Here is a 22,208-nt window from a genome sequence, read left to right as displayed (position 1 = left end):
GAACTATACCGGTAGAGGAGAAACGAGAGATCATAGCTAGCGTAGGTATTTCAATTAACAAACAACGAAGGCCAGGTAAAGAATCAATCGGATTGTTTGGCAAGTCTGCACCAATAGGCCAATGATTAGGGGATTCTGTCAACCAGGAAGGAGACCACCATAGATCATGGTTAAGAAGAGACGATGCGCTAAGACCTCGGAAAGCGCAATCGCTAGGGTTAATAGAACCAGGAACATGATGCCACTCGGAAGGGAAATCGGATGAGGTGATTTGAGACACGCGGTTTGCTTCAAATGTTTGAAGCAGGTGAGGAGGAGTCTTTATCCATGCCAGCACAATTTTGCTATCCGTCCAACTATGGATAGCATCCAACACGATTACCTTCTGTAGACAGATGGTAACGTGATGAATTAATTTTGTGAGGAGCACAGCTCCTTGCAATTCCAACTTGGAATTGCGAGACGAGTACGGATAGGAGCAATCTTACTCTTAGAAATGAGGAGATGGACGGAACAATGGCCAGAAGAGGATTCAGTCCTAAGGTATACAACAGCTGCATAACCAGCCTCCGAAGCATCACAAAAGCCGTGCAGGCTGTGATGTGAGGAAATGGAAGTGGCATCCGCAGGCAATATCCGACGAGGAATGCTCAGCTGTTTAATATTCTCCAGGTCTTGTACAAATAATAACCACTCATCAGAAAGGGATTGGTTAAGAGGATCATCCCAGTTGAGGTCCGACATCCATAGACGTTGTATAAACGCTTTGGCTTTAAATACAACTGGAGATATCCATCCACATGGATCATAAATACGAGCGATGAGGGAGAGAACTGTACGCTTGGTTAGGGACTTCTGAGGCTTAAAGGAAAAACTGCATGTAAAGGAATCTGCAGTCGGATTATACTGAATACCAAGTACAGGAATGGTTGGTGGGTTATCTGGGTCATGAAATTCATATGGACCCTGTAGATGTTCGAGGGGTATGTCTTTGAGCAATTCGGGTTCATTACTGATCCATTTTCTCAACTCATAACCACCACAGGCCATTAGGGACTGAAGTTCTGTTTTTAATATTTGAGCTTCACCGAGTGAACTCGCTCCGGTTAGGCAGTCATCAACATAAATATCATTTTCCAGAACAGCAGCTGCTCGTGGGTATGATGAGCGCTCACGTTCAGCAAGCTCTAAAAGGGTACGAATGGAAATGTAGGGACTAGACCGTAGGCCGTAAGTATTTGTAGCTAACTCGTACGTAACAAGAAGTGCAGATGGGGATTCACGCCACAAGATTAACTGATACCGACGATCATTGGGGTGCACCCAGGTCATCCGGAATATCATTTTTATGTCTGTCACAAAGACCACAGCATGTCTACGGAAATTAAGAAGGATATGAGTGATATCTCGTCGGAGCTTGGGACCTGTGTGTAAACACTGGTTTAATGAAATACCATTAGAGTTTGGACTACTTCCATTAAAAACAACACGAATTTTAGAGTGGTCGTCGGCCTTAAACACTCCGTGATGGGGAATATAATAATGCTCAAGTAATGATGGATTATAGGAAATGGGAGACATATGGTGAAGATCTATGTACTCACGCATAAATATAATACATTTTTCACGAAGCTGTGAGTTGGCATTGAAACGTCTTTCTAAATTTAGGAAACACTTAACCGCTGTATACTTGTATTCACCACGCTGGGGACGATAATAGATAAACGGAAGTCGGACCATAAAACGACCGTCACTCTCACGGGTGATGCCATTCCTAAAAATACGTTCGCACTCTAACTCCTCAGGATTGGGATTGAGAACTTGAGGCAGTTCCTCAATTTTCCAAAATTTCTCTACGACCTGGGATAGAGAAATGCCAGTCATAGGGGGTTCAAGGTCGGGGAAATTACCAGCAACAGGTCCAGACAACACACAATCAAAAACGGTTGAATGGCCGGTCAGACCATGAGGAAGAGAAATCGATTTTTCAGGTTGCATAAGATAACCGAACACGTCGACACCTAACAATACCTCAATAGGCCCTGGTTTATAAAAGGAGGGGTCCGCTACGGAAAGGTGATTAATACTATTAACGACAGGCGTTTTTTTTTTTTTTTTTTTGACTTGGAGAAAATCCCTCATGGAGACCCGCCGGCCTCGGGGGAAGCCCGCGGGTACTGTGAGACCTACTCACTAAAAACTCCAAGATGTCTACGCCTATGCCGGAGTCGCGAGATCGATGACAGTCAACCGCAACTCCGGCGGCGGTGGCCCACTCTAGTAGCAGGCCCCATCTCTGCGGGTTCCCTAAAGGAACCCACTACTTCCCCTCCTCTTCCATGAGGAAGGCGCGCGGGGACTAGTTCGGTGGGTTGGGACCGCCCCCGCGGTCGTCACTCCGGCCCGGTAGCGATCGAGAGACGGCTATGTTGCCGCCCCTACCTCCCTGATCGCCAGGAGGGGGACTGGGCTCACGGTCAGTCTCCATCCCCTCCTCCTGTTCGCTCCTTCGGCCTGGGGCCTGAGTGGCTGGCCTTTTCCCTTTCTTATTTTTGGGCGGGGTGCAAGATTTCGCACCCACCCAATGGTTCGCTGGGCGACCCAGTGTGGCACATATAACACACCGCGGATCGGCTGTACAGGTTGCCGCACGGTGGCCTGCTTCCCCACAACGGTAGCAAAGGCCGCTACGATCCTGGGTTTGTGAGCACTGAGTGCTCACAAGTCCTTCCAGGCACCGGAAGCATCGCAGCGGCCTTTGCCGCAGCAGTTCCGTATGTGCCGACACCCACCCGATGCGAATGTGTTTCGCAGTAGTCGTCTTCTTGATGGCCAGCAATGGGCCGCGAACCCAGCAGGTCCCCATTCCGAAGGAGTTGCGGCGAATCTCCCCGACCCGTACTGCGTCCGCCTGGCACTCTCCAGCTCGCGCGACTGCCGCTGCAACCTCGTCTGTAGTCGCAGAGTCGTCGAGGCCCATCACACGCATTTCTGCGGTTTTGACGGGTCTTGCCACTTTTGCCATATTCTCCGGGATGAATTCCCGGAGCTTCGACGCCAAGGCGTCGGCTTTTTCGCCGCTGTCGGCCCCAGGAATCTCGAGCAGGCCTAGGCAACTCAATCTCAGGATGGGGGCCTACAATTACATCAACAACCACTGCAGGGGTTGTTATCACAGGATACGATCTATGAACTGGTTTAAAGGTAAGGGAGATAGACCCGCGGGAATATACAGATTGAATGTTGCCAATACCGCGAATAGGTACTGAGTTTGATGATAAGGGGACATTCAATCTCTCAACAGCTAAGTCGGTAGTAAGCAGACAACCTTGTGCGTCTGTATCACATAACGCACGGGCCTCTATAAAATAACCATAAGCCGATTTGACATGAATAATGGCGGTAGGTAGGAGGACTAGGGAATTGGAGGGAATAGACATATGTGGTGAGAAAGCAGGGGGGATACAGTGCCTAGTTATTGGGACGAGTTCCGTCTATGGTTGGTATGCATAGAACGGTCGGGGAGGTCACGTGACTTATGGTATGTTTTATCTCGGGAAGTGACCGCGGGGGAGGGGACGTATGACGATAATCTTCTCGTGAGTATGTAGGAGGAGAAGCTGGACGTGCAGGTGATGACGAATCACAACAGGGAGTACGGCTGTTATAAGGGGGACGGCCCCCGCCCGTGCGGGGAGGTGATGTACGCGGTGCAATATGCACAAGAGCATTGCGATAATTTGTATTATTTCGATTCTGATGGTTAGGATGAACAGGATCTCGAGAATTGTTAAAACACAGTAAGGTGTGATGGGAGGACCGAGCACAGACAGCACACCTGTAATCACGATTGGCTATCAATTGGCTATCAAATGTTTATCTAAACATCGATAACACAGACCAGACGATTTAATAAAATAAGATCGGTCACGTGGGTTCATATCACGAAATTGGGGACATTCACGTAGATAATGGGAATCACTATTACACATATGGCACTTCTTATTGGAAACTGGTACCTGGGAAACGTAGGCACTACGCGGGCGGTTAGATTGCTTGGTTATGCGACTATTCAGGTCTTCGTTCAAACGTACGGGAAGTTGGGGCAGAATCTACTAATGCTGCATCACCTACATTATCATGGTGGCGGCACTCATCCTCTAAAAAAGTGATGATATGATCAAACTGGGGCAGTCGATCACTATCACCACCGTAACGCCGCTCAAAACGAGCCTTTAACTCCAGGGGCAACTTATTAAGGCATATGTGCACTAGCATATATGACCAACTAGTCACAGGTAACTCTAAGCGTTCCAAACAACGATAAGCTGTTAACAATGGGTTGAGAAACGAAGCACGTAATCCATTCAATTTAGAGGGTATGTTAGGTAAGGTAATGATCTGTGTTATATATGTATCCGCCAGTATTCGCGTATTATGATATCTCCGCTTTAACAAATCACGAGCGATAGGGTAATTCTCTGCTTCAATACGTAAATGTAATAGTAGACGTTTAGGCTCACCCGATAATGCACCAACAAGGTACTGTAACTTATTAGTAGGGCTAAGGTCAGGCCGGGAATCGACAATACTATCAAATTGGTCGACGAATCTCAAATAGGATCCGCTTTGGCCATTAAAGGTATGAATAGGTAAGTCGGGTAGTTTATTTTTAATACACATTAGAGGGGAAGATATCAATGGAAGCCGCTTCGGAGTACTCGACTCTGTAGGGGGATCATGGAACAATTCAGGCTGCAACTCACTAAACCTAAGCCGCAACTCATCTACCATAGGCCGCATTGACTTAGATAAGGTTAGGGTATCTTTATACTCCTTCGTATCAATCGCCGGGTCCAAACCGCCAAGGAGACAAGAACACGTTTCATTAACACGCTCACTGCATTATGAGGTCGAACAAACCACATGCGTGGTTTCTCGCAGGTGCGGGAGTCAAAATCGCGTTCCTTCACTCTATGCGGGGGGTGACCACGTTAACATTTTTATGAGTATAACAGTGACAAATATATAAAATAGCTTCTCTTACAAAGCTAAGTCTAAAAGCGAATTTAAAGTAAACTGAGGTTGAAAAGGCCTCAACCGCACTGAGTATTAATTAGTTTCATACAGTGCGGAGTGAGATCTAATCTGTCTCAAAAATTTTAGGCCTCACAGCCGCACGGAGTGAGGCGCGGGCGTCGAGGCGCCCGCGCCGCCTAGCTTAGTGCTGAGATAAGTATCGATACGGAAGTACGCTACCGCGGCCGGCCGGCGCGCTCGCTTTTTTACGATTTATTAGTGTCCTAAACTAGCTAGTTTTGTATTATGGATCTACCAAGCCGTAAACGTTGCAAAAAGAAGCTCGTGTTAAGTGATTCCGATTCGTCAAGTGGAGCGGATGAAAGGAAACAGTTAATATATAGAAAAGTGTTACAAAGAATTAGTCCAACCAGAAATTCTACTGTGAATAAGGTAAACATTTTGAAAAATGTTCAAATTTGCCCGCCCTCTACTGCAAAGTCAGAAAATGAGATCGACAGTGATTCTGAAAATGATTTTTGTCCATCCTCTAAAAAATACAGGAAATTACAACAAAACAACGAATTTTTCATTAGTCCAAGTACTAGTAAACAATATAGTGTCCTCAAAAGTATAGAAATACAAAGTTCAGAATTAAACCCAATTTTGCTTACACCTACTCAAAAATTTAAACGTAAGAGTAACTGCAACCAGAGCCGGGCGTCGTCCCCTGATTCTTTGAATATTTTTGGTGAAACAAGCAGGTGTTCTTCTTTGAGTAATATTTCATGTTCTAAACTGTTAACTGTAAACTTAACTGAAGAAAATATGCAAGAACTACTAAAAACACCTTCGTCAAATCGTACTAAATCAGAAAAACAGGAGATAAAAAATAAAAAATATGAATTCATACACTCATTTGAAGATAAAAATACAGATGATGATAGCATACTAGATTTTCATACCAAGGATATAAACATAAAAATACATTCTCTAGAACAAAAATTACAGGGAGAAAGTCACTTACAAGAACATCTAGAACAAGAACAGGATGAAGAACGCCAAGAGCCAGAAGAAGAACGCCAAGAGCAGGAAAAAGATCGACAAGAACAAGAGGAGAAACATCAAGACCAGAATGAAGTACATCTAGCGCAGGGAGAGGAACAAGTTAGACAGAGTTACGATGAACAACAAGAAGAAAAGTATACTGAATGTGAAAATAAAATACAAGCTAGAAGCAATGTTAATGAAGAATACGAAGACACAGACATTTCGATTGAAAGCTTAGAATCAACCGACGTAGAAGTAAATGAAAATGAAGCAAGTGAAAGTGAACTGGAAAGTGACAATCAAATAGCTGAAACAGAAAGTACCAATAACGACGACAGTTGGATTGACATATCTGATGATGTATGTATTAATTTCGAAGAGAGTGCGTTTGATAGTGCTATTATTCCTCGCTTATGTAATAAAACACCTATAGATATATACAGGTTGTTCCTAACTGATGAAATTATTGATAAAATAGTACGAGACACAAACAATTATGCGACAAAGTATTTTGAAGATAATCAAGATAACGTGAAGGCAAAATCTCGTCTTAAAGCATGGAAACCTACGGATGATGAAGAAATAAGAAAATTTTTTGGAGTCATACTTGTAATGGGTCTAAACACAGTACCTCATATTAACGACTATTGGTCTAAAAAATCAATATATAGGAATGAGTACATTTGCTCAACAATATCCAGGGACAGATTCTTGATTATATTCAGATTTTGGCATTTCTGCGAAGAATCAATTGATAATACTGGGGATAAGTTATACAAAATTCGCCAAATACATGACATGTTGAATTCTCGATTTCAACAAGTGCTTCGTCCTGGAAAAATTTTAGTCATTGATGAATCTATGATACCGTGGCGTGGACGACTTAAATTCCGCCAATATATCAAAAATAAGTCACATAAGTATGGAGTAAAATTATATAAATTATGTACTCCTGAGGGATACTCATATAATACAATTATTTATACAGGCAAGGAAGGTAATCGTCGAGAGCAAGATCATGGAAAAATGACAGTTTTGAGACTCATTAAAGGGTTAGAAAATGAGGGTCGTATTGTTGTTGCTGACAATTTTTACTCTTCTATTGGGTTGGCTGAAGAACTTTTAAAACAGAAAACTTTTTATTGTGGTACCCTCCGATCGAATCGTAGAGGATTACCTAAGAAAGTAATATCCACTAAATTAAAAAAAGGTCACACTATGGGAAAAATGAATTTAAAGGGTGTAAAAATTATAAAATGGTGTGATAAGCGCCAAGTTTTAATGATCACAACCTGCAAAGGTCACAATGCTGTTTTGGTAAACACAGGCAAGAAAACAAGAGCTACTAACGAACATATTAAAAAGCCTTCATGCGTTCTTATGTATAATGAAAACAAAAAAGGTATTGATTACAGTGACCAAATGTCTTCATATTACACAACTTTAAAACGAGGCCTAAAATGGTATAGAAAAGTTATGGCAGAATTTTTATTTCTTTAATTTTTATTTTAATTTTTATTTACTTCTCTTGTGAACGCATGGATTATTTATAATATGTCCAATGCTGAAAACAAAATGCCGAAGAAAGATTTTTCTGAATCAATAATTGAAGCGCTCACTGGGCGAAGCATTTCTGAAAGAGGGAGGGTCTTATTTCATACATTGACTCATTTTTATTTATTATTGGTGATAATGATTTGCTTTGACGTTTTCTTACCTCTTCTAAGGGCGGGTACAGACTGCTGCAAAACATGCCATGTAACAGTTTACCCTTACATTGTATGTTCGATGCAAGCGTGAACGCGTAGCGTGCTCGGATCGCGCATTCACTACGAACCTCTAGCGAACGTCTGTTTCCGCAATTCTGCCGCGAACACGGGCCGCCAACGCATGTTCTTTTCTCCATTGGAGTTTCGTTGCATGCATGTCTTGATTGCCCATAACGACTGTCCACGCTGCTGCGTCGCGCACACTGCGCGTCCCTTTGTATTCGTCCGAAAAACCGACAAATCATGGATCGCTCCGCATGCGGCTTGTAATACCTACTCGTGGCGTGCGCATCACGTCCAGATTATGAGAAATTGTTGCAGAGTGTGTTACCTTGCATGATACATTGCAGCAATAGGCAAATTCTTGCATTGCATGATACATTCCATGTTACATTGTGCCAATATGTACCCGCCTAAATATTGAAGCTACCATTGTACTCAAGCTTATATTTTCACAGCACTGATACTAATACGCATACATTGCATGCATATATTTACACTAACAAATTATCTACACAAGAAGACGTTTTGATATCACTCGATATGGTGTTGCTTTAAACTGTAAGGTAATTTCAATTCGGTGTTTTCTCTGCAATAGCGATTTTCCAAAATGCTTAAGTGATTTTCTACAGAGAACGTTGTAATCTCTTTGCTAAAACATTCGCACCCGCTTTAATTCAAAACTTGACCGACATATTTTTATACAACGATTTTGCTTTGTTAACTTCTTTGCACTTTTGTTTTCTCAAATGCATTGTGACAAAAATTGGATGTGGTTTTAAACTTAATATACTTACCCGTATTTTTATTTACTGTTTAGTTAATATTTCCGGTCTATAATTTCAGAGTTATGAAGTACGTCTTCATTTTCGGCGAATTCTCGTTCAATGGCTACAGCTGTTATAATTAATGAGTAAGATTACATACACACATTATCTCTCACACATTGCAACCAACTAACACCTACACAAATGCGCACATACAAACACACAAATGAATTTCATATACCTATAAGCACATACTTACAAATCTACCCACTAACACAAAAGCGTATACACACACGCTAACATTCATACAGAAATGTACACACTTGGAATAGGTACAACTAACATAAGTATTTATTTCAGGTTTGCCTGGTGGCAGATGTACCGATCATGCACTACAAAAGGGTGGTAAACGAAAGCGCTGCGTAGGTTGTTATGAAAAATTGAGATTAACTTTAAATAGTTCCGAGGCTGCAAAAAAGACCAAAAAAATTGTTACTTTTTGTGTCCAATGTGACAAATCCTTCTGTTTGCCCTGTTTTAACGAAAAACATTTTGATCAATAAATTGTTTTAATATCGATATATGCGTTTCTTTTTTATTCACAACACTACTCGTGACTCTAATAGAACTTTCTTTCCATGCGATGTGAGGCAGAACAGGTGTCAAATTTTTTTTCCTTTATTCTATACCTAAATGTCATGATAACTGTGGGCGAAGCTGGATTCAATTTTAACAACTCTTTAAGTTATTAATGGTAAAGTTTCAAGCAATTTCTGTCACAATTGTGTATAATATTAAAGATGTTTTAAGAAACGATTTTGTGCGGCTCAAAAGGTCCCATACGCACTGCAAGATTCGTCAACTTTGTCTTGAAAAGACCTCATACGCACTAGCTGGAAGTCTACGAAAAATCGATCCGCAGCAAACGTGTTAAATTTAGCATAGTTCTCATTCAATTCAGAAAGCCGCACGATAAGCCTATCACGTGACGCAGAAGGCAGCAAAGCATAAGTATCCGTAATCCAGTCACTGATTAATCGAACAGTACCCATTGACCGACGATACTCAACAGTCTCACTGAATAAACACGCTTTCACCGTATCATTAGGATTCGACATCTTTATTTGAAATATTAATTACCACAAACCAAAGAAATATTTAATAAAATATAAAGATATAACTCACGAGTATTTATAAAGGCCTAATAAAATATAATAATAAAAATTATTATTATATTATCAATATAATAATAATATATACAATAACTATATTTTCAACCAAATCAAGAATGTACCTAAATATTACTTAATACAGAGTGAGCATACAAAGTACCATAAACACAATATTCTCGCATACAGAAAACCAGTTTAAAATCATAACAAGTTGTTATCAATAAAAGAATGTAGGTACCAAGCAAACAATTTTAACGGGACGTTTTATATTGACAACTTAGTAGGTAGATGTAACCGTGAGATAATTCACTCAATTTATATCAATACATTACGCTAATATGCAATGATACATTTATAACTTTTATTAAAAAATGTATTAATTATTAATAAACACCTACTCAACAAAATACTAGGTTTATATACGCAAATAGTACTTTTAATTTACGATGATTAAACACGATCACAAGTATAATAGTATTAATTTAATTTATGGCAAACTAAGCACAGATTTATTTGGAATAAACAATTAATAGGGTGTTCCGGGTACGGAACAGGCCAGATCAAATGTAATCAGAGGTTTCCAAACTACGCTCTGCTACCAAAATGTTTGGGAAACTACTCTGCTACCAAAATGTTAGGGAATTTACTCTCTGTATATAGGTATATAGGGAAAAATAAGGAAGCGTCAGTCATTTACCTTTATGGTTCTGCGGATTTCTTGGGCTTCAGGGTCTCGAAGGTATCTTCGCTAGCTTTCCAGTTTCACAGTAGGTTTCACAGTTCTAATTTATTTTAATTCACAACACAATGCGCGCGCGCGTCAAGGCCGCTGTACGGTCCGTTTGTTACTAGTTAGGGAGGGGAAGGGAACGCGCGGGAACAGAAAACTAACGGACTCTAATATAATATAATATCTGTGCTTACGATGATACAGGGTAGATTTTGAACAACTAATATTACTATTTAAATCCGTTATACTACTTATAATGGGATCATAAATGTTATACGCTAGTAAAATAGCAATAGTCTTCTTTTGTTTTTTAGGAAGATAAAAATTACTTCCAGTCATATAATAATATGTTACAAATTTGTTACTTTCAAAATAAAATATGTTATTACAATGATATGTCAACGAATAAATTAAATTATTTATACTATAAATGAACCTATTCTGTTTGGTTGATATAAATCTACTTATTGCTAGTCAACTTGCAATATGTTACTACCCTAAATCCTACTCCTATTTTTATCCACCAAATCTGGGGGTAGCATCAACAAAATCAGTCGTTCGTTGTACGTCGCGTCGATCACACGCAAATCAGCACATTCTCCGCGAATCAACGTTAACGAAACCATCAGCCGCGATCTCCGCGGAATCATCTGATTAGTACATCATCCAGTCAAATTCATCGTAGTATTGTGCGTTTTTAAAGTGAAACGGCTACGCGTATAATAAGACGACACGAACCAGGTTGGTCCTTAGTTTCCCTTTTTTACCCAACATTCTTCATGGTCCTTCGTCCAGATTCCCATCATTCATCTCAAACCCCATAAATAAATCATATTTCATATTATCACATAGATCGTCATATATTATCATATTCATCTCATAATTTCATCAAGTATTCCAAGTCATTTTTCATTGTCATATCAACCGCCGTACACATTCCATCAAATCAGTATCATTCATTGGCTGTCAATAAAGCTTTAAGCAAAAATCATAACTCTTTTTTTGTTTTATTTATCCGTAACGGAAAGGCAAAGAGCCATACAGCCGTTGTCTTTGGTATAATTTCTATATTTTTATTTCTTTTTTCCTTCTTCAGATATCTTCTACTGTGGAGACAATATATTCATAAATTGGTTTGTATGTTTCTTGATTTTTAAGTAAAGTCTGAATAGTGCGCGGGATATTCAGATCCTTGTAAATGGACATTAATTTGTCAATTAGAGCTAAACGTTGTATATTGAATTGTTAACAATCGAAGAGTAGATGATCCAGAGTCTGTACTTCTCCGCTTGAACAATAATTGCACACTGGACTAGATATCATTTTCATTCTACACAAGTGTTCATTAAATCGTCCGTGTCCAATTCTTAAGCGACTTAATGTCGTATAAAATCTTCTAATTTTAATTTTTCCTTTAGTAAACCATGGGGATTTAATATCCTGTTGAATTTTTTTTAACCATTTTCCTTTAATTTTAGTAGATTCATTCCAAAGTTTTGTCTACTGATTTTTAATCCTTTGTTTTATTTTTATAATAACGTCTCTGTCGGGAATTTTTATTCTCTTCTCTATTTGATTGACAGGACAGTTAGTTATTAAGCGAGCTAATTCATCTGCTTTCTCATTACCAGTTACTCCAATATGGGAAGGAACCCAAATTAGAATAATATCTTTATGTAATTTATGTTTCAGGTCATGCATCTTACTGCGAATATTTTGAATTACAGAGGAAGCGGTTAATTTATTATGGGAATCGTTCAAAAGAGCCATCAAAACACTCATACTATCTGTTATAATTAACTATTTGTCACAGTCAAAAGTCTTTTTAATGTAGTCTAAAGCCTTAATAATCGCATAAGCTTATGCCGTAAATATACTTGCATTTTTGGAAATTTTGGTACCACTTGCCATTTGTTCTGTACTATCATATATAGCAATGGAAACATATTCTTTATTTTTTGCTCCGTCGGTGTATATTTGCCTATATATGTTCCACCGCGACAGGTATTCATATACGTCATATTTATCTTTTAATGTTTTATTAATATTTATAGAAATTTGAGAATAGAGGGCATCATATGAGTATCCATAATAACTCGGGGATGGTTTAATATAGATATTAAAATTACGGACCCAATCAATAAATTCACTAACCTTTTCAGAAAGAAAAGTTTTTGGAAATGAAGAATCCAGTAGTTTAATTAGCAAGGTATTTTTATTTACAGAATGTAATTTCAACAGAAAGGTAAGTTTTAAAAATTCAAATCATAATATTAATGGTGATAAGTAACACTCTACTTGCATAGAATTTATAGGTGAGGTATTCATAGCACCCAAAATTAATTTAAGATTTATATTTTGAATTTTTTCAAGTTTTTCTACATAAACATTGTTATCACAAAAGCAAAAGAAAGCATATTCAAAATGTGTTCTAACTAACGATTTGTATAACATCAATAGAGTTTTAGGATCTGCTCCCCAACGAGTGCCAACTAATGATCTAAGAATATTAGTTGACATCATGGCTCGGCATCTGCTAAGCAATCTACATATTTTTTCCAACACATTTTGTTTTGGAATAAAACGCCCAAAAATTTTACTTCCGATTCTATTGGTATACTGTATCCATTGTATGTAACAGATAAGTTTAAAATATCTAAATTAAGATTACTATTCTCAAATAAAATCATTTTACTTTTCGAAGGACTAATTTCTAAATCAAGATATGAAAAATATACGGATAGATTATGTAGAGCATTGTTTATTTTGGAACTAATGTCTATTAAATTATTTCCATAGCAATATATTGCTAAATCATCAGCAAATTGAAGATTATGTACTTCTTTACCCAATACTTCATTTAATCTATGAACGTACAATATGTACAAAAGAGGGCTTAATATACCGCCTTGACACACTCCGGTATGCAATAACCGAGGTCCAAGACATGTATTATTAGTGAGTTTCACATATACTTCACGACCATTCATAAAATTAAATATCCAGCGTACTAATTTATTTGATATTCCAAGTGAAGCTAGAATGTCAGACATAATATTATGATTGATATTGTTAAAAGCACCGACAATGTCCAAAAAAATCACCAGCAAAATGTTTCCTATTGTTTTTAGTTCTATTTATGTCTATATATAAATGACACAAACTTTCGCGAGCCGAAAATCCACGTCTAAACCACGTTTTTACCTAGTTGGAGCGTTTGCCTTGGATAAATATACTCCTGAACAACTTCGAGAGGAACTCCATTAATGGCAACTGGTTCCGGACGAATGCGATCATTGAACATGATCTTGGTTTTGTCCAAATTCATCCGAAGACCGATGCGTTGAGACGACTGAGCCAGGCCGTTCAGCATTTGTTGTAAATCCTGCAGCGATTCAGCCATGATGACAATGTCGTCAATAAATCGGAAGTGAGAGATATTCTCGCTGTTGACATTAATGCCGTATTTTTTCCAATCCAGCATTCCAAACATATCCTCCAACACAGTTGTAAATAATTTAGGGGATATAACATCCCCTTGTCTTACACCACGCTTTAGGTGGATATGCTTAGTCTGCCGGGTTTGTACTTGGACGGTCATTGTTGCAGCGTTAGAGACATCTCAACACTTCGATGTATCGCCAGTCGACTTGGCATCGCTGCAGAGATTCCAGAACAGACCAGGTCTCGATAGAGTCAAAGGCCTTCTCATAGTCAACAAAGGCTAGACACAGAGGTTGATTGTACTCTTCTGTTTTCTGTATAATCTGCCTTACTGTGTGAATGTGATCTATGGTGCCATAACCACTTCGAAACCCGGCCTGTTCCGGGGGTTGAAACTCATCAAGCCTTCGCGCAAGCCGATTCGTGATGACTCTTGAAAATAGCATATATACATATATAGCGATAATGTTCCTTTATTTAAATAAAAGTCACTCACTATCTTCAACGTATATTGTAAGAATATTTTACAAGGGAAAGAAAGCGACAGTTCAGACAAGCACAATACAGTTTATAATAAGGTATAGAAAACACAAAGATAGACACTACAAAGAAAGAATAATTAGGCGTAAGCTAAGCACTAGAAAATTATAAGCGCGAGCGCGGGTTAGCTAGTTAACGAATGCACGATGACTGCGGTGCTCACAGCTATGCAGCCGGAGCGCAGCGGCCGGCGGCTACGCATGATTGCTTACGGACACGGCTAACGGTATTTAACCGGTTGCGGCAGGTAATGTGTGTAGTGTGTTTGAGTATGGAATATATCGCTATAAAATAAATACAATTAATTATAATGTTGTGTGTAACTGTATAGTGTGGATGTTGAAACATACAATATATAAATACAATAAATAAGTGTATGCGTGCCACACATATATGGCTTAACAATGAGATGGGCCGATAGTTCTTCAGTAGGGTTTTATCTCCCTTTTTGAAGAACAGAATAACTATGGCCCTACTCGATGCCTGTGGAGTTCTCCCGGTGAAGAGAACGGAATTGAAGAGTTCCTGAAGTACCGCAAGTACAGGAGTACCTCCAGCCTTCAGGAGCTCAGTGGTTATTCCGTCTTCACCTGGGGCTTTTCCATTTTTGAGCTGTTTAAGAGCCATCACGATCTCGTCACGACTAATTTCGGGCATCTCCTCAGTGTAGTGGCGTGTCAGAGGAGCTCTGGAATCGACAACAAGAGATTCAGGCCGATATCCATGTGAGGCGTACAGTTCTCCGAAGAAGACTTCAACTTCCGAGAGAATCTCCGGCTTAAAAGCGGCAACCGTCCCTGCAGATGTGGTTACCTTCGACAAGTGCCTTCTTTCTAGCTGTTGGACGAACACTTTTGATAACAAAACTATTAGTATGTTTAAAAGTGTCATCTATATATAAAGGTCTTGAGACAAAATCAAGAGTATATTTGTGCAAAAAATCGTTAATCCATGGCATTAGATTGTTATTATTACCTATATAAGTTTTATTTGAATATTTTTTATTAAATTTTCTCAAATTTTGCCAAATGGTTGAAATTGGTGTTAATCTATTTAAATTTGAGCAAAAATTTTGCCAGCTTTGTATACGTACATTTCTGATTGTTAATTTTTTTAGTGCTTGCAATCTTTTAAATGTAATATAATTGTCTACGGTAGGATCTCGTTTAAAATTGACATAAGCATTTTTACTATTTTGAACAGCTGATGCACATTCTTCATTCCACCAAGGAAGAGGACAATGTTTATATTTTTTAATACTGTCACCTTGTGGATGCGACAATTTTTTCTGTATTATTGACTTTCTGCCTAATATTATATCAACGGTGTCTTGCATAATTTTACAGAAGCGCTGATAAGTGATAATGGGATCATTCTCATTAATAGAGAAATCCTGTAATTTTGTATTAACTAATATACTATATGTATCCCAGTTTATTAGAAATTTAATTAGCAAATTACTGTGATGAATTGAAACAGTACCATTAATTTGTGCTAAACTATGACATGGAGAATAATCATTTCCTACGGTTAGTTCGGTCATTGTAGGCAGATGATAACTACCTATGGGGTCATCGTGTACGTACCATTCACACATAAGTGCTATGGTCGGACTAACTATAGTTAAATCTAAACCATTAGGTTTCCATATGTGAGTTCCTACAGTTGTAGCTTGAGTAGTAATGCTACAAGTAAAACCAAGTTGCATTCGTCTAGTGATTCTAAAATATCTCTACCTCTAGGTTTAATGGTATCACATCCCCAAATAGTGTGATGTGCATTGAAATCTCCGGCAATAATGAATGGTTTAGGTATATTATTTACAAAATTTATGAACTTAGATTTAGAGAATGGTGTGGTACAATTTGTTGGGCAATAAACAGTAGCAAAAGATATTTTCTTATTATTAACAATAATCTGTACAACCAGATTTTGTAATCCGTCATCAGACAGTACATCAATTTTATTATATGTTATACTATTATGCAGTATAATAGCAACACCATTATGATAGTTACCTGAGTCATTTCTTACTAATTATATCCTTTGATTTTATATTTATGGTGTGGTCTTAACCATGTTTCGCAAATTAATGCAATATGAATATTTTTACTATATAAAAATTGTGAAAATAAATGTCGATTGCTCAACAGACTTTGAGCATTCCACTGTACTATGTTTAATTTGTTTATTGTGAATTTTGGGTACTATTTCTTTTAGTACTGAAATTTTCAGTAAGCAGTTCTAGTACGTTTTTAGAGCAAATTGATGTGTTTTGGGTCTTATTTAATGTTATTAATTTAACAATGGTCTCTACAAGGAGGCCTAGTGATTTGTCATCATTTTTTAAAATTGAAATAATGTCATTATTCTGTTTATTTAGTCTGTGTCCAAGAGTGGGAAAACATTTGAAAATGTCTGCATATGAAGGCCTTTGTGCTTTATTTCTATTCTCAATTATTTTTTTTTTTTTTACAGGGCACTGTGATGAGACACTTATATGGTTCCCATCGCAATGGAAACACTTGGCATTATCAATTGGTGTAGTACATGTTTTAAAATTATGGTTTCCTTTACAAATGGAACATATCTCAGCATTCTTATAAAACTTTGCAAAATTACCGTACCTTAAACACCGGAAACTTTGTTTAACAGGAGGAATGTAAGGTATTTCACCTTACATGCCATTACATTGTCTCCAAACTTCCAAGTCCACATAGTCGGGCAGAACTGATGCAGCAAAAGTAATGGCTACTGTCTGTGTTGGCTGTAGATTAAAAGTAACATCATTTTTAACTTTTCTTAAAAAACGTCGAATACAAATAATTTTCTTATAGCTTGATAACATTGTGTAAATCTTCACATTGGATAAATTTATAGGGACATTTCTGATGACTCCTGTGACTTGGGTTGAACCTGCTGGAATGCTAGCTTTAAACTGGTATTCTTTCAAAAATGTTAAATTGTTTAAGAATGCATTTGCAAGACCTGGCTTCTCAAAATAAACACCGATTTTATATTTATTTAGGCTTCTAAGGTATTTTACTCCTTTATTGAATTATTTTAAGCAGGATGATAAGGATAAAAGATCTCGGGCGCCTATGGCGGTATTAGAATCAGTAGACTCAACGAACACAACAAATTTAGGTGCACCGGAGTCTTCTGGGTATCGTCGATTATAATCAGTGACAAAATAAGGTTTATATAATACTTTAGGATCTGAATCTGCTTCTTCATAATCAGACGTGGTTGTTGATTTACAATCGCTATCAGGATCGTCTGGAGATGCAGTTTTTTACCGCTTCCTTCTATTCTTCCCCATGACGAAGGTGCAATACACTATTTAAATAGCAAACTATACAGAAATAATTATTATATAATGGAAAATGAAAATATAAAATCAAAAGAGCGCGCTTCCTTTCAAGCGTTCCCGCGACTTTTTTTCTCATAACTCATTGTTGGCAACACAGAACAGTAAGTTGTCAATCATAACCCGTCAGTATTAATTCATTCAATCAAATTGTTATTTTAACTTTTGTTTACATTTTATTTTCGTATATCATTTAGTAAAATATTACATTAAAATCAAATACAATGGCAAATATTAAAGCGTATGCCACTAACTGCGTTACAAAAACATGCGAAATGTGTATGAACTTGCAGGTAAACTTAGCCAAAATCCCAACTTAACTTCACAAGAGCAAGTTGGTTTCATGGTTCGATTTAAGGATATTGAACGGGAACAATTCGAGGAGGCTTTTGCTATTCTTATGTCTAGTACTGAGTCTGTAAGTGACAAATCTCGTGAGGAGTTGGAAAACAGATATTTAACTTTTATGGATATGTTTTATTCGTTTCAAGTTTTGCATAGTTCAATACAAACAAAGAGTAACAATGTCTGTGGTTTTCAACAGTCATCATCTAAATCTGAGCCTGCCTTTCAGCTTCCCAAGATATCTCTAAATAGGTACTCAGGTGTGAGTGTGGAGTGGCCAAACTTCATCTCAATTTTCAACAGTCTAATTCATAATAATGATAGTTTAAGTTCTGTTCAAAAGTTACACTTTTTATTAAGTGTTTTGGATAAGGAACCACTCTCTTTGGTAAAGCATTTAGTAATATCTAGTGAGAACTATCAAGTTGCTTACAATTTATTAACAAAACGCTATGAAAACAAGAGAGTTATCGCTGATAAACATGTAGAAGGAATTCTTAATTTGCCAAATTTAACACAATTAAATTTAAAAACTTTAACAAAATTCTTATTCACCATTGAAGAGAGCACTCAAGCTCGTGATGCCTTAAACATGAACACTAAATCATGGAGTTTTCTTTTACTTCATATAATTCTTAGAAAATTGTCACTGGATTTGAGAAGCAAATTTGAATCTCAAGTTGACATTAAAACTATACCTACATTTGAGAATTTAATTAAATTTTTGGAAAATCGTTAATAAAAATAAACTTAGTACAATTATTTGTCCTTGCTGTCAGGATAAACATAGCTTATATTACTGTTCTAAATTTGATGTAATGAATGCGGAACAAAGAAAATCCTTTGTTTTTCAACATAAAGTCTGCTTTAATTGTTTAAGAACTCATCATATTTCAAAATGCATTTCACAAAGTGTATGCAGAGTATGTCGTGGCCGACACCATACAAAGCTACACATCTCATCCGATCAACTGAAACCTTACCCAAAAGATGATGAAGTTGCTGTATCGACAGTGGGTTCCATAGCTCAACTTCAATCTATCCATGGTGTCGAATGTAAATCCACTATGATTTTGGGTACTGCTGTTGTCAGTGTACAAGATGTCAATGGATATTACCATTCAGCTCGTGCTCTCATCGATAATGGTTCTCAGGTTTCAATTGTAATGAAAATCTTGCACAACAACTTAGACTGCCACGTTCACCATCTAGCAGTGTTCTTGGTTTAGGTGCTTCATCAGCTCAGCGTAGTCGAGGAATGATACACTGCAACATAAAATCTTTTATGGATCCTACCAAGACCATATCAACTAATTGCATCATCCTAAAACGCATAACAGGTAATCACCCATCAGTTATGGTAAATAAATGCATTTTAGATAAATGTAAAAACTTAGTCTTGGCTGATAACACCTTCTCAATTCCGGGAAAAATAGATGTTCTTTTAGGTATTGACTGTTTTAATAAAATTATTGATGGTGAACAACGTAGTCTGGGTGAAGACATGCCCACTGCGTATTCATCCATCTTTGGTTGGATCATCATGGGCAAGGCGCCCACAGCGTCGCAGGAGACTTGTGGTGTGGTCTCGATGGCCAGTACCACAGATATTAATTTTAAACTTTCAAGGTTCTGGGAATCTGAGGAATCTCCCAGTCAACCTATACAAGATCCTGAAAACATTATTTGTGAAAAACACTTCACTAACACTCACACAAGGGATAGCACTGGTCGTTTCATCGTACGGTTACCTTTCAAGGTGGATCATAAACCTTTGGGTGAAACACACACCAACGCCTTAAAGTGATTTCATAATTTGGAGCGTCGCATGCTTAAGGATGAGAAATTGCACGAACTTTATGTTGCCTTCATGAGGGATTACATTGAAGCTGGCCACATGCGTCAAGTGTCAGGTCCAGTATCAAGTGGGTTTTTGGTTTTTGGTGCTAAATTGCTCCGGTGGGTATCTTTTAGTGGTTTAATAGGTGTTCCAGTAAACAAACCGCCTTCTCCTTCCCTGTAAGTAGAAAATCCGCGCGACACGAAAATCTTGTACGACGTCAGTCTGCTTGACGACGTGTCGCGTTGAAGTCTTTTACAGGGCGGTAGAAGATAGTGGATTTTTGCTGGCCCTATCGCTGGGAGATATCCGCTCTGCGTTATTGGTGTTAGGGTGAGGAGCCCGAAGGACCCTTCCCCCACAAATTCGAAAAGGTCGCTCCACTTTTGGGGAAGTTGGCCATAGTTGGCAGTTGTAAATTACAACAAAGATGTGTTTACAATTGTTGGCTGACTGACCTCCCTCAAAGTGGTCTGCGGGTGGCTGTAATGGCCCCCGCACCCTCCCCCCCTCCTATAGAGGGCCCCCCCGTAGATTCGGGGGGAAATTCAGATAGTGTGGCTAAGAAAGCCACAAAAGAGGTTATGCCTGAACTGGCAGTGTGTTTGGGCCGCAGGCTCGACATGAACGCCCATAAGGGCGCAGAAGAGAGTATGGAGGTGGGTAACCTGGCTCAAGAGTTGGGTGGCCCTTGCACTCGGTCTCGCGCGAGCTCAGTAACGGGCAACCTGATCGAGTTTGTGCGACCGTCAGAGACCTCAGTTGGTGGGCGCAAAAAGAGGCGCCTTGACAATGGGGCAGAGTATGACTCTGCAGACTCCGCGACGGGCTCCGTTGATATGGAAATAGCGGGGCTCGCCGTGAAGAAGGGGAAGACTCCCAAGGAAGGGAGACAATATGTGGGTCCAGGGGCCGCAAAAGCGGCTCTGACCAAAGATCGGAGGAAGGAGTTCCTCAGGGTCCCAGGAAGCGACTCTGAAGGGGATGATGAGGCAGCAGAGCCCCGTACTGTCCGATCTGGGGTGCCGGCCGTCGTAGCGCGCGGACGTGCTCCACACATTGCTCCGTACGGTGCCGAGGTGCTCAGTGCGAATTTTCGCATCCTGCAGTGTTTCGCGAGTTTCGGGAACTTGTTCCCCTATTTTCCGTCTTTTTGTGTTCCCGCAGTACACGAACGCCTCTCTCCCTCATTGGGAAAGCGGGAAGCGTGTATCGGGACACGTGGTGTTAGTGACAGTGCAATAGTGCAAAACTTGGATTGCAGTGTAATTTGGCGAAAGGACGCATAAACAGTGAGTTTTAGTTATAAGTAACATTGGTTTGGTGATATAGACGCCCTAATTTTAAGTTTTTAGATTTAAATTAGGTTATTCGTAGCATAAGTTAGGTTAGAACAATACATTTTTAGGTTAAGACAGTTGCGCCATGTGGTGCCCATGTGGTAGGCATGCGTCGCTGTGAAGACTGACGGATAGCCTTTGACAGACGTCGCCCGTCGCCTGTCAGTGTGTTTGACAGATACGGTCTCAGACCGACTGTCGTGCACACGGTTGACGGTCCGATTTGGCGTCTGTCAGCGGTGAACAATGCGCGGTTGCCAGAGGACAAAATTTTTTCAGTGCAGTTTTTGTGATATTATAAGTGGCAACTTTAGGAACACGGTGTGGAACGTGGAAAATTTTTGTGTAACGGCCCCGGCGCCTCGCCAGCCTGAGCCGCGACCCCGGCAGGGGTCTACTGTGGAGCCGCCAAGAGGACCAGCAGAGCAGCCGCTGCAGCAGGAGCCCACTGCTGGCGGCCTCAATGTGGCAACGGCGTCGAAGCTGGAGCTGCTAGAGGTCGCCAGGAAAAATATGGCAGCCATCATGGCTGTCATTACAGGGCCGGGCAGCAAACTCAATAAATCGGACACAGCCGCCATCAGCATCTTGGGGCAGGAAGTAATCGCAGTTGTGGGTGCACTGGATCTGAGAGTCGCCGAGGCAGAGCTTCAATTGGCACAGGAAAAGCTCAGGAAGATCGAGAGCACCTCGGCGACTCACATGGAAGGACCAACAATGAAGGCAGCCCAAACGGAGACTTATGCCTCTAAACTGAGACTGCACCAAAACATGGCGGCTGTACAGAAGAACCCAACAAGGATCGCAGCGCCGGGACCAGTC

General features: G+C 39.4%; 3 protein-coding genes across 3 annotated transcripts; 2 read left to right on the top strand and 1 right to left on the bottom strand.

The window, feature by feature from the left end:
* Nucleotides 1-411: 411 nt before the first annotated feature.
* LOC131842130 (uncharacterized) lies at nucleotides 412-1,884 on the bottom strand. Its single transcript, XM_059190649.1, has one exon. The coding sequence runs from the start codon at nucleotides 1,882-1,884 to the stop codon at nucleotides 412-414; it is 1,473 nt and encodes a 490-aa protein (XP_059046632.1).
* Nucleotides 1,885-5,325: 3,441 nt separating this feature from the next.
* On the top strand, nucleotides 5,326-6,874 carry LOC131842129 (DNA ligase 1-like). Its single transcript, XM_059190648.1, has 2 exons — nucleotides 5,326-6,696; nucleotides 6,815-6,874. Exons 1-2 carry the CDS (start codon nucleotides 5,326-5,328, stop codon nucleotides 6,872-6,874), a joined length of 1,431 nt encoding a protein of 476 aa, XP_059046631.1.
* A 109-nt stretch (nucleotides 6,875-6,983) lies between these two features.
* On the top strand, nucleotides 6,984-9,168 carry LOC131842128 (piggyBac transposable element-derived protein 3-like). Its single transcript, XM_059190647.1, is given in 2 exon segments — nucleotides 6,984-7,707; nucleotides 8,968-9,168. Coding segments are annotated over 2 exon segments (813 nt in total). The 5' UTR covers nucleotides 6,984-7,095.
* The last annotated feature ends 13,040 nt before the right edge of the window (nucleotides 9,169-22,208 follow it).

The sequence above is a fragment of the Achroia grisella genome, unplaced genomic scaffold, assembly GCF_030625045.1.
Source record: "Achroia grisella isolate CSIRO2021 unplaced genomic scaffold, CSIRO_AGI_Agris_v1 utg21250, whole genome shotgun sequence".
In the NCBI taxonomy this organism is placed as follows: Eukaryota; Metazoa; Arthropoda; class Insecta; order Lepidoptera; family Pyralidae; genus Achroia; species Achroia grisella.
Note: the sequence above shows the minus strand (reverse complement) of the source record. Positions and strands in the feature narration are given on the sequence as shown.